Source organism: Cupressus sempervirens, chromosome 7 (genome assembly GCF_028749045.1).
Source record: "Cupressus sempervirens isolate cs-2001-9-10 chromosome 7, ASM2874904v1, whole genome shotgun sequence".
Lineage (NCBI taxonomy): Eukaryota > Viridiplantae > Streptophyta > Pinopsida > Cupressales > Cupressaceae > Cupressus > Cupressus sempervirens.
In genome coordinates, this window is record NC_143124.1 from 147,255,166 (window position 1) to 147,271,988 (window position 16,823).

At 32.7% G+C, this 16,823-nt stretch overlaps 1 protein-coding gene across 1 annotated transcript; it reads left to right on the forward strand.

Annotated features, from left to right (window-relative positions):
• The first annotated feature begins 1,482 nt into the window (after positions 1-1,482).
• On the forward strand, positions 1,483-3,046 carry LOC149545950 (uncharacterized). The gene has a single exon (XM_089794518.1). It carries the CDS (start codon positions 1,566-1,568, stop codon positions 2,625-2,627), a length of 1,062 nt encoding a protein of 353 aa, XP_089650644.1. The 5' UTR covers positions 1,483-1,565; the 3' UTR covers positions 2,628-3,046.
• Positions 3,047-16,823: the final 13,777 nt, after the last annotated feature.

The following is a 16,823-nucleotide window of genomic DNA, read 5'->3' on the forward strand; positions in this document are numbered from 1 at the left end:
ACTTTTAGATGTAGTAAATTAAATTATAATTGTTATGTAGTGGATATCTATCGACATTTCTTTAAATAGATTTAAGATTAAATTTGACAACCATCTACATGTCAAAATTTTAAATTTAATTATAAACAAAATATATTTATAAAAATAATTCAATCAAAGCCACATTAAATATTTGTTAAAATTATAATGTTTGGATCTTAGGAAATATAAATCGTCAATTTTTTTAGAAATTAAAATAAAAAGTTTAAGTTATTGCAAAAAAGTAAATGAAGATAAAAGGAAATAAAAATAGTTTTAGGTGTAGTAAATTAAACTTTAATCATTTTGTAGTGGATATCTATCGGCATTTCTTTAGATATATTTATTTAAGATATCTATACTAGTATATACTATATATCTAGTATTATATTAACTTTTTCTATATATAAAATAATAAACTATCACAATTTAAAATACTTCAAAAATATTATTATATATTATATATCTAGTACTAGTAGTATAATTATGACAACTTTATATTTCTAAAATAAAATTATTGATTATACTTGAAATATTCAATATTAAATTAAAATTTTCTAATTATTATAAAAACTATTAGTACAAGTACTATTTCAAAATTAATTGAAAAATAAATGTTATAAATAAATTAGTAATCATACTCAATGATCATCTTTTGATGCTCTCATCTAATAATGGATCATTGATCTTAAATGTTGATGTTTAAAAAACACACAATCTCATCCACATGCAAAATTTATAAGATTATGAATTGTGGAAATCTATTATCTTTAATACATAATTAATATTATTTTTCAATCTATTTAAAGAAATTTTATACATATAATATAATAATAAATTTTTATGGAAGCCTAGATTAATTATTATTAGATGTTGTAATTAATTATTATTAAATTGCCATTGTGTTGTAAGCTCTTGTCTTTTATACACATAATAATTATTAAATTATAAAAATAATAATTAATTTTGATATTTTATCAAAATTTAAATAACTTAATGCATAAATTCAAACTTTTAACTTTTAAAAATATTATATAACTAATTATTTTCAAAAATAAAATGTTTAAATAAATAAATTATTAAAAATAAAAAGTTAAAATAAAAAATTTATTAGAAATAAAAATTCTAAAAAAAATCACGTAGAAAAATTATGTTTTATAAGAAATGTATTTAATCTTTTCAAGTTAAAAGTTAGACAAACTTATAATGTAGACACGATATATAAAGTGATTATAAAACAATTAAGAAATTAAGAAGGGCATGGATAGCATCAAGGCAATGAATTTTGATTTTAAATTGGCAACGAATTTTGATTTTAAATTGGCAACGAATTTCTTAACTGCATAGCCACTGTCCTCTCAAATGGACTCAATTTTGATTTTGGATTTATACCAAAGGAGGTGGAAAACGAAAGAAGACAATTCCGCAATAGGGTGCGCAGTTTGCTCCTCTTCCTATTTAATTTTTAAGAAGATACAACGATCATCTCGTCTGACATAAGTGCGAATAAACCCTAACCTCCTTCGCTCAAATGGCCTTCAATACCTATGGCTGCTATTTGCAGTGATCCTCTGACGAATGCGATGGCAGTTCTGTGTCCAAAAATCTTTCTTTCTTCAATGACATGTTTGCCATGCCTCCCTCTGAGGCTTCTGCAGTTTGCACCATTTTCATCATCATCATCATCATTTCCATCGAATCCCTCGCTCAATGTCATTTCAGAGTTTTTAACAAAAGAATTTGGGTTTTCTTCTTCTCAAATGACAACTGTCATGAGGAGAAGACCACAGCTGCTGAGGACCAGATCCGACCACACTGCTAGGGAAGCCATTCGTATCCTTAAAGACTCCGGATTTACTGAAAATCAGCTCAAGAGAACCATTCTTTATTGCCCAAGTGTTCTTACTCGTAAAGTGGATGGACAGTTGAAGCCCAAAATAGAATTAATGAAAAGTTTAGGCTTGGCTTCTGAAGACGTACCATTTATTATATCACATAGACCTAGAATGCTTACCGCAAGCTTAGAAAACACTCTCGCTCCTGGAATTTCCCATCTTAGAAGCCTGTTTGGCTCAAATGACCATCTGCGTAAGGCTCTCAGACGGATGCCTCAGCTTTTGTTTTGTGATTTCAAGGAGATAACACCTAAAGTCGAGTACGTGAAGAATAACTTAGGCATTCTAGAAGGCTCTGCAGCATTTGCGCGAGCCCTCAGTGTGGTTCTGTGTGTTAGTTTTGAAACCCTCGAAAAGAAGACTAAGAATTTGGCGAGCCTTGGTCTGGCGAAGGAGGAGATTCGTCTAATTCTTCGGAGTAATCCTAGATATCTTACGTTTTCAGCTAAGAAAATTAAGGAAACCATGGATTTTTTGATAAACACTGCAGGTCTGATGCCCGAGATTGCTGCTTCGCATTCTTTGATCCTGACTTTCAGCCTGGAGGAAACACTCAAACCTCGCTATGAATTGTTTGAATATCTGAGGGCAAGCCCGCACTGCAAGTCTCTACCTAGTCTGGTTACATTTTTAACATTAAGCAAGAAAATATTCCTTAAACGTTTCGGCCAATACAGTGCTCAAATCAAGTCTAGAGTTCATGCAATCTCCTAAGGCAAAGCATTTTAAGAAAGTGACGAAGTTTCTTCTTCAATGCCTGGGCTGATGTTAAAGGACTTAAAACATGTCTAGCCCAAGGTAATGTTGCTGATACCTCAATTTGATGAACAAAATGTTACGAATATTGCTTCCATCAAATTACGGCTATTTAGCCAAGTGCAGGAAAAAAGTTTTGAAACATCGTGTCTATTAAGTCTAAATTGTGATTTTGTTTCCCTGTTTGTTTTGTAAGCATGCTTGCTACATTTTCTGTGTCTCTGCTTCATCTGTGGCTTCTATATTTCAAACTAGCTGCTAAACATTAGACGACTGTAACCTCACTTTGTAATGCTCTTTACAAACTGAAGATATATTTAAAATCTGTGATATATGGTGTATGTCGTTCAGGCTTTTAATGCCATTACGAAAGGAAATCAATCTTATTTTAGTTAAAGAATGTATGAAATCAATTCATTAGACCAAAGAATGAAAATTCATTGCCATCGTGTGATATAAGGTTCTATGATCTGTTCCTTTGCATATGAGCCATTTACGTGAGTTGAAGGGCATGCTATATAGATTTTGCTTAAATTTTACTTCCAATTGTTTCGTGTTTAGATCAAAGTGAATGATTATTAGATATCACTTACAGACCATTTTAACAATTGCTTTCTTCTACATGGCTAGAACTTTGACAATGGCAGTGATAATCACAGCAGCCTATTTTCTCCAAGCTCATTGGCATTCATACAAAGTCATGTCATATTGTAATCCTAATAATATAGTGTCGTCAAGGTTTTTCTTCAGTATTCTATTTATTTTTATTGGTTAGTAGTTGTGATATCCATAATCTACTTGAGTTGTGATATAAACTTCAACCTGATTAAATCATTGAGCATCTTGTCAATCTTAGATTCTTCTTTTCCTGTGTATGTTTTTTCCCCTGCTTGCAGCTAGTAGTGGCCTAATATCCAATCTACAATATTATTTGTACTTTTGCAAATCAATTACACTAAGCCCTACTTCTTTCTACTTTGAAGTGATCAATATTGTTCTGTCTGAGATTTCTGAATATGCTATAGTTTGATAGAGTGACTTGAATTCTGTCATTTTTAGGCCTTGGATAGTTTCATACTTTAGCCTACATATTTGGAAATGGTTTGCTAGAGCTTCTGTGATTTGCACTGTTCTTTGATAGAGTGACTTGAATTCTGTCATTTTTAGGCCTTGGATAGTTTCATACTTTAGCCTACATATTTGGAAATGGTTTGCTAGAGCTTCTGTGATTTGCACCGTTCATTGTGGTTGCTTGCTGCCTTTGATATGCCGGAACACTAGGTTACTTTTTCTCTAAAACGTGCTACCACAGTTCCTGAATGGAAGCCAAAAAAGCTCAATGTAACGTTCATTTTTTATGAAGTTCACATTGCTTGTAGTCATGTCATTTCATGACTCATATATTCCATTTTGTGAAACAGAGATAATATCATAGAACTCGAAGTATATGATCTTTAGCTAGAGACAGAGTTAAATCCTTGGAAGAATATGATCTTGTGGATTACTTCACTATATATGTTTGTGTTAGTCATGGAAAAGCTGTGTTGAGCTGGATTTCACCATAAGTGAGAAGCAATACACAACCGGACTGTATGCCGTCGTGGACTTTCTACTTTGGCAGAGGATGTGGTCATAGTATCACTAAGTTGTGAGATGAATTTTTCATTTTTTTACAGGCCTTGACATCTATACCATTGCGTATAATTTTCAATTTGTACTACCATACATCGAAGAGGTATCCATGTAAGGAGCTCCAATCTATAATCGTAAACATATACATATAAACAATGAAACGTAGAGCATGATCACAAAGGTCAAGGTGAATTTTAGGATAAAATAATGATTTTTTTTGGAAAGATTTTTCTTAGACGTGGACATTGGAAGCCTAATACTCTTGACCACTTTTCTATTTGAAATAGCCAGATTATATATCAAGGCTGCCAAGTTAATTTTGACCAAGTCAAAGATTTATTTGCAGAGGAGTATTGATAATATTCTTCAACAATTAAGATCATGTTATAATAAAAGAAAAATGCTATTAGATGGAAGGGAAGTAACATATTACTAAATGGTGAATGGACTGAAGTGCTGGCTAAACATGTTATGTGTGGATGTAATAATGCAAGAGGTATTTGTCAGAAGTAATAGTTCACCAATCTAACTGAGAGGCGGGGTGAATCGGTTATATATCAATCTTAAACAATTGTTACTTTATTAACCAAAGTAAACAGCAATCATAAAGAAATGCGCACACACACATACATTGGATTTGTTGACTAGGGAAACCCTTGATCAGAGGGAAAACCCCGGTGGGAATGATGCCCACAGAATAATGTACTAATTTGAATATTCCTTGTTAGAGGATAGACTCTATTAGGAGTCTGTTACAATGCTTAGTACAAAGAATACCTGTTAAAAGACTTTGAATCCTTGTTAGGAGATTCCAACCCTATTAGGAGTTGAAGAAGGCAGTGAACCCACTGTCCAAACAGCTTCAGGATCAGATCAATGAACCCACTGTCCAATTGATCTCGGTACTATTCCTTTTAGAATAATAGATGTGGAAAAATCTTTTTTCTCTTCCTCTGTCCAGTATGTCCTTCAGATCATGCAAACTAATTTGGAACTCATCAGTAACCCTTAAGGTCACTTACACACATTAGTAGATTACTCTGCTCTTCTACTTCACAATTCGCAAATCTTCTCTGCTTCTCAATCGCAATAATAATCTCTAAAATTTTGAAAGCACCTTTCCTTTATACCATAATTATTAATCCTTAGAGTCGGCTTCATACACTTAACATTTATTTGAGTCGGCTCCATATTTAATTAAATGAAATACACATTTAATTAATGTTGTCGGCTCATAGTTGTTCCCAAACTTTCACACATGCAACTTCCGTACGCTGATGTCATCAGTTGTCAGTGTACTTCCTCCAGTTAACTGCGCAACCCTTCATTTCAAACACAATGTGTTATATTGATCATACAACAGAGACTGTTTTCCCAATGCTCTGTTTCCCTGCCAATCTCTGTAAATCATTAATATCTTCTGTACGCTGATGATTCAGGTTCTGTGCACTTGACCACATGTCAAATACATGCTGTAGCATATGCTATTAAGTGCGCATGGGCAGATACGCAATGTGATGCCCTCAATACATAGATCTTAGTCTGCTGCTCTGTCAGTCTTACTATGTTGTCATCAATGACAAACAAAGTCATAAAACTGTTCTGCAATATTTTCTCATAGCATCAGCATTCATGCTAACAGTATTTTGATGCGATCCATATTATATTACTAACATTTGAACTGAAGACAGATGCAATGATTATGCTGATTGTATTTGTACAATTTTTTAATAAATTAAATAAATAAAGTTTAGTTATATTTGTAGGTACTCTAAGCAAAAAAAAAAATGATACAACTTTGTATGTGTGCATTGATTATTATTATTCATTCCCAAGTTTTGATATAACATAAAAAAAATGTATACCAATAATTTACAAGTCTTGAAACAACATTAGATGGCAAGTCTTTGCCAGTCAGTGTATTTGGGAGTAGCATTCTGAATTCTGTTGGTGATTTACTGTTCTATTGAATAATTGTTGGTGATTTACTGTTCTATGTAATGGCTATGTACTACCATGGTCATAATAAAACTGGGAAGTGAGCTCCCACTGGTGTTATAAAATTGCTTCTATGGTATGTGCAGATTCTAAAAATATTTGAAAATGTTAATTGAACAAATTAGACGCTACTTGTATGGTAGTAATCTGCATAGTCTTTTAGTTGTCCTCTTTTTGTTGTTGGACATTTTCAAGCTCTTTTCTGATACGGTCTCTAAGTAGATATAATTCATTGTATTCATACTCTGTTTCATTAGGAAATGACAATATCAATGAAAAAAAATTCAAAAATTAATGGATGCTGTGTGAAATTGCATATGTAATTTAAATGAAAGCTGAAATTAGATAAATCTTCTCATGTAAATATATTTAGGTGGAGAAGATGAAGGGAAGCAGAAAAGAACTGAAGATAGATCTAATATGGGAAAAGTAGCAGGATAAAATATGGGCAAATGAACATGAACCTTGCAAAGGTGTGGCTCCTCATAATGGAGTGATTATAATTGAGGAAAATTTGACCTCTGTCAGGATAAAAAACAGGGTGGGTATGGGAAATAGTCAATTGGTAATTCTGAGTTACATATGGCTTTGTTAGCTAGTGTTATGAATGGGTCCAATAGTGAAGCCTGTGTTGTTGACACAGGAATCAACCACATCGGGTTTCCTTTAACCTCTTTGCTTTGGCTTCTTACAAATTAAATCGTTCAATGAAAAAAATTGCAAACTTAAACCAAAAGAAAACAAATTTACTCCGTTATCAGGTGCTTCTCCTAAGCATAAAGGATGATATTCTGCAGAGGAAGAAAAGGGTGCCAAACAGATCCCATCCCAAAGAAAATGGAGCTCTCAGAATGACACTTGTTTCATAGCATGAGACATTACTTTTTGCTGGTAGGTTTTTCACAAATTACAGCCTTTCGCTAATTATTATAGTATATAGTTATCGATTTAGTGAAATTATACTTTGATTATCATTCTGTGTATGCTTATCATTTTCAATACTTCCAGAACAATCATCCTTTATATACCTACGAGTAGGAAGTGAATCCTTGCCTATAAGCAAATAGCAATTCATAACAGAGAACTCAGAGAAACATAGGCAGTGATTGAAGTCGAATACAATGTTACTTTGAAAATATATCTATGGATCCATTACTGCAAGTTTGATGCTGATAGTCTAGATATTGTTGGGCTACAACAACTATAGAATCTCAGCCAATTTTAACAGAGCATAGACCCCAGTCTGTTGGTCATCCTTGGAGATTTGGTTTAGCTTTTGTTCCCAATGGTTCCTAGAGCTTTCATCACAACATTATTCACTACAATCAACTCTTAAGAATGTCTGCAAGAGCACAATAAAAATTGTATTATAAATGAAAATATAGAATAGCTAAAAGAGTGCTTATAAATTCATGCCTTGATAGTTCAGCTGAATGTAAATTTTGTGCATTGAGGGAAAGCTTTGCATATTTTATTGAATCACAAGAGAAGGAATAAACTACCTAGAAAGCTTCTAGTGCGGGATGCCCATAGCAAGCTCCTTTCAGAGACCGCTACAAGGTATGTTTAAAAAAATATTTTTCTCTGATCTTCAGATAACTGTTTGATAAAAAAGCATGAACAGTCATTAAAAAAAAGAAGTAAAGGTAATTTAAATGATGGGTTGAAACTTTAATTATTTGGAATTGAAACATTTTGTCACAAGTAGCTCAATTGGCAAAGGTGCTTAACTTTAGCCTTAAGGATGAAGTTTCAAATCTGCTTGGTGCTAATTGTTCTATTAGTATTTAAAGTTCGATTTTAATGCTTTTGCTTTCTATAATTTACCTTTGTAAAATTGAAGATAGAAACTGATACTGAGAGTAGAGTTCCCCAAAGAAACGAGAGCTTATTAATTTTAGTTATCTTTGTAACACATGGTTGGCTTGAATATCTTCAACGCTCAGTGTGTCATTTGTCATGAAAAACAAAAATATGAAGGTGATTTATTCACTACAATCAACTCTTAAGAATGTCTGCAAGAGCACAATAAAAATTGTATTATAAATGAAAATATAGAATAGCTAAAAGAGTGCTTATAAATTCATGCCTTGATAGTTCAGCTGAATGTAAATTTTGTGCATTGAGGGAAAGCTTTGCATATTTTATTGAATCACAAGAGAAGGAATAAACTACCTAGAAAGCTTCTAGTGCGGGATGCCCATAGCAAGCTCCTTTCAGAGACCGCTACAAGGTATGTTTAAAAAAATATTTTTCTCTGATCTTCAGATAACTGTTTGATAAAAAAGCATGAACAGTCATTAAAAAAAAGAAGTAAAGGTAATTTAAATGATGGGTTGAAACTTTAATTATTTGGAATTGAAACATTTTGTCACAAGTAGCTCAATTGGCAAAGGTGCTTAACTTTAGCCTTAAGGATGAAGTTTCAAATCTGCTTGGTGCTAATTGTTCTATTAGTATTTAAAGTTCGATTTTAATGCTTTTGCTTTCTATAATTTACCTTTGTAAAATTGAAGATAGAAACTGATACTGAGAGTAGAGTTCCCCAAAGAAACGAGAGCTTATTAATTTTAGTTATCTTTGTAACACATGGTTGGCTTGAATATCTTCAACGCTCAGTGTGTCATTTGTCATGAAAAACAAAAATATGAAGGTGATTATGAAGCAAACATTGAAAATAATGAAGGTAGGCAGTAGAGAATTTTTAGTTGTGAAGTCTTAGAAGATCAAAGGAGATGGTGGTGGACATCAAAGGTTGGAGGATTTTTTTTAATTTTCAGCTGGCTTCTCGCTTTGCAACATTCTTTTCTTTTTGAAACATAAAACATTTGTGTCTATTCTTGGAGCTAGGGGTGCTTGGTAGTTTTTTCACAATGGATAAATGAGAATGGAAGTTCACACTTTGAAGATGGGCAGAGATCTAGTGTACATGAAACCAAACATGGATGGTTGTTTATTTAGTTTAGGAGTTCATGGATCTATTCTTTTACAAGGTTCATGAGACAACTTGATGGAGCACTATGGAAGTAGCTCGACATGAATGATTCTTTTATAATTTGGAAATTTGGGGAGATGAAATTTGGGAACTCGTATATATATAATTGATTCATTAAATCAAATAATAAAAATCTATTCTCATCAAGGGACTACTCCTTTTCAGATGAGCCTTTGACATATTTTGAATACTTACATATTGTTTCATGGTTGGAACATTTTGTTTCATATTGTTCAAAGTGAACAATCACTGGATCACATTAGCTCCACCCATGGTTTCCTTTCCAGTCTACAATAAAGATATCCACTTCTAGAAGAAGTCAACAATTTCTTTCTTCTACATAGCTTGAACTTCAGCAATAAAAGTTATGACAGCAGCCTGTATTTTCAGAGTCAAGTGACATTTCCACAAAGTGAGGTCATATTGCAGCCTTAATGGGATACTGCACTTAAAAACTTATCTTCAATATTATACTTCTTTTCATTGTGTAGTCTATAATTGGAAAACTCAGACTAAGCAATAATTTAGCAGGCCCAAAAATATTTAACCATGGCACTATGGAAGTAACTCGACATGAATGTTTCGTTTATAATTTGGAAATTTGGGGAGATGGAATTTGGGAACTCAAATATATATATATATATATATATATATATATATATATATATATATATATATATATATATATATATAATTGATCCATTAAATCAAATAACAAAAACTTATTCTCATCAAGGGATTATTCCTTTTCAGATGAGCCATTGACATATTTTGAATACTTACATATTGTTTCATATTGTTCAAAGTGAACAATCACTGGATCACAGTAGCTCCACCCACGGTTTCCTTTCCAATCTACAATAAAGATAACCCACTTATAGAAGAAGTCAACAATTTCTTTCTACATAGCTTGAGCTTCAACAATAAAAGTGAATACCACAGCAGCCTATATTTTCAGAGTCAAGTGGCATTTCCACAAAGTCAGGTCATATTGCAGCCTTAATGATATACTGCACCTAAAACTTCTCTTCAATATTATACTTATTTTGATTGTATAGTCTATAATTGGAAAACTAAGACTAAGCAATAACTTAGCAGGCCCAAAAATATTTAACCATGGCACTATGGAAGTAACTTGACATGAATGTTTCGTTTATAATTTGGAAATTTGGGGAGATGGAATTTGGGAACTCAAATATATATATAATTGATCCATTAAATCAAATAAAAAAAAACTTATTCTTATCAAGGGATTATTCCTTTTCAGATGAGCCATTGACATATTTTGAATACTTACATATTGTTTCATATTGTTCAAAGTGAACAATCACTGGATCACAGTAGCTCCACGCACGGTTTCCTTTCCAATCTACAATAAAGATATCCACTTATAGAAGAAGTAAACAATTTCTTTCTACATAGCTTGAACTTCAACAATAAAAGTGAATACCACAGCAGCCTATATTTTCAGGGTCAAGTGGCATTTCCACAAAGTTAGGTCATATTGCAGCCTTAATGATATACTGCACCTAAAACTTCTCTTCAATATTATACTTATTTTGATTGTATAGTTTATAATTGGAAAACTAAGACTGAGCAATAACTTAAGGCCCAAAAATATTTAACCATGGCACTTGCAAAAATTTAGTAAACATTTGAATATAAATGCATCAATTATAATATTCTTCAGAAACATACATTCATATTAAATTTTAGAACATATTACTGATTTGTATCATATGTAGATCAATGATATGTCATGAATCCCTATCTTACGATAATCATCTTGCACTGATTTTCTTAGATTCCTAAATGTCAAAAAATAGAATGCTATCGCCCCAAGCTTCTTTCTCTCTCTTTATCATTGCTTTTAACTTGAAGTATCCACGAGTAAGGTTTTTTTTTTACAGCAAAAAGATGCTATTCTGTTGAATCCTTATCTTACGATAATCATCTTGCACTGATTTTCTTAGATTCCTTAATGTCAAAAATTAGAATGCCCTCCCCCTCCCCCCACGCTTCTTTCTCTCTCTTTATCATTGCTTTTAACTTGAAGTATCCATGAGTAAGGTTTTTTTTACAGCGAAAAGATGCTATTGTGTTGAATCCTTATCTTACGATAATCATCTTGCACTGATTTTCTTAGATTCCTAAATGTCAAAAATTAGAATGCTCTCCCCCCAAGCTTCTTTCTCTCTTTATCATTGCTTTTAACTTGGAAGTATCCATGAGTAAGGGTTTTTTTAACAGTGAAAAGATGTTATTGTGAATTGTTCTCTAGGGATTGTGAATAAATCTGTTTGATGAATGTTGAGAGTTGTATTTATGAGATTCTTCTTTGCTGAATTGTAACTGCAACTCTAGTTTTATTTAACAATTTATCAAACCAAATGCAACTAAATTTATGTTCTTGCCTTGTTTGCCTTAACTAGATATAACTTACTAAAGAGACTTAAGCACAAAGAGTCAATGGTGAAGATATTCAAAAACCTTCCTACCAGTTTTATGAATATATTCAAAAGCAAGATAAGGAATAATGTCACCATGAAAAGTAGAGGCATCTTCCCTGGTAAGCATCATATTTCTAAATGGGACTACTATTGCAAAATCTGGTTGCTCAAAACTAAAGCAACTCCAATAGCTACGTTCACAATTACTAGAAGCTTTTAGTTTTGGAACTCATGCTTGCTAGAGAGGTCTTGTATTTGATTTTAATTCTGTAATCATTAATGCATTTTGAATTTGGCAGCCTAATAAAATTTCAATTGCCAGCCAACAATGAAATTTTGTTTAACTGTGAAATGTAGAATAAAACCTCTATTAATTGTGTCCTTAGTTGTAGACCAAAAAAATGAAATGCTCTCAGTCACTAACAGAAAGTCATGTTCTGAACATGAAAGAAAACCCCAAAATAACATGCAACAAATTCAAATTTATAAGGGGTATTGGGACACATTTTGAAGAATTTTGCAAACAGAACCCCATGTAAGAGGGAATTGTTTCCCCCCAAAAGTCCCAAGTTTTTAGAGAATTTGGTGACAAGTTACTTGGCAATTAAGTGGTTCGTGTTACAGCTGTGACTGCGAGTACTTGTGAGTTCTATGAGCATTCATAGGGTTTTGCATCTTTGATCCGATAGTTGTGCTATTCTTAATCTAACAAGTCATTGTGCTCATTATTATTCTCCCATGTTTAGTATATCCCTACTTGCAGTTACTTGTATATATTTTTATCTGCAGTCTTATTTCTCCTTTATTAGATTTACTCTGAATTGTACCGTTGGAAATGCACAATCCTTGTTTTACATGCATGCAAACGTCCTTATGATTAATCACATCTCTCTTATTAATTGATTGCAACTTTTGGTTTATCTAATTAATTCATTTAATATTTTTCTCTATTAAATTCATTAAATTCTTTCTGATCATTAAAATTCTTTTTAACATAAAATTATAAACATTCTTAATTCTCCTAAGCTCATTTTATTTACATTCGTCTAACCCTACCATTTACACTCATTTAGAAAATGTCAGATAAATTATCTCCAACTTCCTCTAACCACTTTCTATATTCTCATAGTTTTCCTATCACTTAGTTCCATTTGAGAACGCCCATAAATGCATTGCCCCTCTTGCATTTTCAACAGAGTTAAGATCACAGTTTAAATACTCTTGCTTTTTTAGCATAGTTAAATTTGAATCAAAATCACATTCATTTTCACATAATTACGTTTGACTTTTGCATTTGTTGGTTTTTCAAATCCGTTGCAAATGTATTAAGCATTGCCTTATTAGGTATATACGTTCCAAATGCAACATCTTCTTAGATTTATGTATAGAGAATAGGCCATGAACAGACATGTCCCTTCACGGTACAAGTCTATTCATTAATCAAATAATTAATAATAATAACAAATTTAATCTCATATATATATATATATATATATATTCTTATAGGTTTATCCAACTAAAGCTATCAAACATAAAGACTCCCTTTTAGCTTAGAAGGATAAACACATAAGAATAAATATTACTTCAATGCAATATTACAAATAACAATTTTAAGGATGTCTCATTTGATATCTTAGAAGATTTCGACCATTTGATATTATATATATATATATATATATATATTCTTATAGGTTTATCCAACTAAAGCTATCAAACATAAAGACTCCCTTTTAGCTTAGAAGGATAAACACATAAGAATAAATATTACTTCAACGCAATATTACAAATAACAATTTTAAGGATGTCTCATTTGATATCTTAGAAGATTTCGACCATTTGATATTGCATTTATCATGAGTATTGGTCTTCTAGAATATTGACATATGATATTCACCAAGTGCCAAAATAAGGTTTGATATCAAAAGTATTGGCCTCCCAAAATATCAATGATATTCACAAAGTACTCAAAAGGTTTTGATGTCACATCCGATATGAAGAGTATTGGCCTCTTAGAATATGAATGATTTCACCAATTACTCTTTGAGTAATGACCTTCGAGAATGTTGAGATGCAAGACATTCACCATATACTCAATCTGTTTGATCTCATAAAACAAGTTATTGTAAGATCATCACCTTATAGTAACTTCTACAAATACAAGTGATATCATTTGGAAGTTCACTTTCTCACAATTTACACAAGGGGTAGGCCTATTAAAATCACATAGCCATGAGGTATATTCATAAATCACATTCCTCTTGACTGCTACAATTTATTGATCACAGGAGAATCCTCTTAGTGTAAATAATTATTATTTACACTTTACTTAAGTTTACTTAGGTTAAATGCATTATTTTATTATTTATTAGGTTAGACACCTTGGAGTATGCGCACTCATATGAGTTGTCATGTTGATAACACATAAGTAAGTAACTCTAATTTAGCACATGGTGTCAACAACACAAGAGTTAGCATCTAATTTAAGCAGATGGTATCTACAACATCTCTACACGTGAGACACTTTGTCATACTTATCCTCTCATTGATGCACCTATATTCATGCACAGTGGAGGACGTGTGCTTAGTTGTTATGCTTATCTTCTAGTTCAGTCTAGATGCATCTTAGAGGCCTTTATATATAGGCACCTCTAGTGTATTATATAATCAATTAACTATCATATTGTTATTCTGATCATATTCTATTGGTCCATTTTGTGCTAGTTATTGTGCTTCTTGGTCTTGGGTGAGTTTTTCCCTAAAGGCAAATTCTTACATGGTATTAGAGCCATACGAGTGTCATTTCATAGCCATTGGAGACTAATCTTGCTTCACCTCTCTGAGGACACTTCAATCCAGATTTAGAGTATCCGCAGATATTGCGAGCATCTAGAGTCAAAGCAGACCTCACCATTGCATCCAGAGCATCGATTTTGTGATAAACTGACTATGAATTTGCCTATATTTGGTCATAATCGATTTTGAGGCAAATTTATTTTGCAAATCGGCATTGAAAGGCTCGATTTGCAAATTCAGTATGGTCATTTATTAGATCTGTTAATTTATTTTTCAGATCTGAATTTTTTTCTACAATTTTGATTTTCGAAGCAAATTTTTGATTTTTTTAGGCCTACTAGGCTTGTAGGGATTTTTTTTTTAAGGAACCAGGTGGTGAAATCCTGGCCCCCACAGGGAATATTTGTAGGAAATATTCCTTTTTTAAATCGACATTTTACATGTTCAGGCCACTTATCACATTTTTAGCACGTCAATACATACACTGTTGGCCAAACCAACAACAACCTTCATCATCTGACGACTTGAAGTCTGCTTACATATTGGTCAGTTTTTTCTTTTAAAACCTACAAAGTTTAACAACCCACTGCATGTGGGATTAAACTCTTCCTCGTCGATGTTTTAGATTTTTCGGCCACCTACTGTTTTCTCACAACTATACGAGTGACACCAAATTCTGGGCAAATACTTCCCAACAGCAACAATACAATCTCCGGCTGATGACAACTTCGTTCTCTGACTCTCGTCGACAATTTCCAAAACTCCCAATGACTGTTGCATCCATTTCTGACCACTACGAATAGGATATTTCGTCAAAATCCAACTTAGAATTTTCGGTGATGATGCACATAGTTTGAGACACGTGGCATTAACCCATTGCAATTAGTGAACACATCAGCCAAACAGTCACCCTGCCACGTGGGTAGCCAACTGTGACATCATACCCCTCCACGTAAGCACTGACACAATCAACAATTCAACAGCATACTTATGTACATAACACGCATCACATTCGAACAATATGACCTTGCCATGTCACCTTGAGCCCCATTTGAATTGCTGATGTTAGCAATTCACTGTGTTAAAATTGATAGCCATTTGACTGTCATCCAAAGGCCTAATAGAACTGTTGCGACGACTGTTTGGACATCAAATTTAACCTCATAGTTTGCTGATTTGACCCCTCTCCAGATTCAGTTTTGATTTGACAATCCGACTTTGGGAGGCCATATCTCATTCATCTGGGCTCCAAATTAGGTGTAATTTTTATTTTTTTGGTTAGAATTTTCTAAACTTTTTAGTGGTGTTGTTCTTTTCTGGTTTTTGTGCATGGATTTGTCAATAATTTCAGTTTTTTGTGACTGTAACTATCCAATCCTGCATTTTGAATCTTCAATTGCTTTGTACGAGCTCATCTGGACTCCAAATCAAGTTCTTTTTTTTTGAAAGTGCGTAATTTTTTGTCTACTTTCTAGATCTACAATCAAATTATAGGCTTGTGTGGACAAAAATATCACTTTCAGAAGTAGGTCCTTTCTTTTCTTTGTATTTCTTTAAAATTGTTGTATATTATAAAGTTCCAAATTTGTACTCGGAAAGGAGGTTAAAAACAAAAAAATTAGAAGTCCACTAAGGCCAAAACTGACAAGTGGCTATTGTAAGTGCACTAAGTATAAAGTGCCAAAATCTTTTAGTTGGGGGGGTTTCTTGATTGAGTTGAAGGGGGGGGGGGGGGGGGGGGGGGGGGGGCGGCAATGAGGGTGGTGGATGTGTTTCTTGGTGTTGTGTTCCTCTTTTTTCCGCTGTTATTTTTCATTTCTTGTATCATGGGAAATTTTAAGTTTTCAAAATTAACACCACATAACTATGCCACATGGTCTATTAAAATGTGGTGTTAATTGATGCATAATGAAGTTTCTCAATATGGTGATGGTACCCTTCCTAAACCAACAGGTGATTAAGTATCTAAAATTGATATTACTGCTTGGGAATAGGCAGATAGGAAAGCGTTAGGTGATATTATGATGGGGGTTGAAGACAATATCCTCTATTAGATTTTTAAGTATAATACATACAAGGAAATTTGGGATACCCTCAAAAATCTATATGGTAAAGTGACTGAGGAGGATGTTTACAAAATTGAAGATGAGCTTGTCTCCTTAGATCCTAAGACATTTGATTCTATACAAGATTTTATCATTAAGGTGAATGACTTAAGAGGAAAGCTTGATGATTGTGGTAGTCCTATTAAAGATGACAGGTTGATCTATCTCATTGATAATAAGC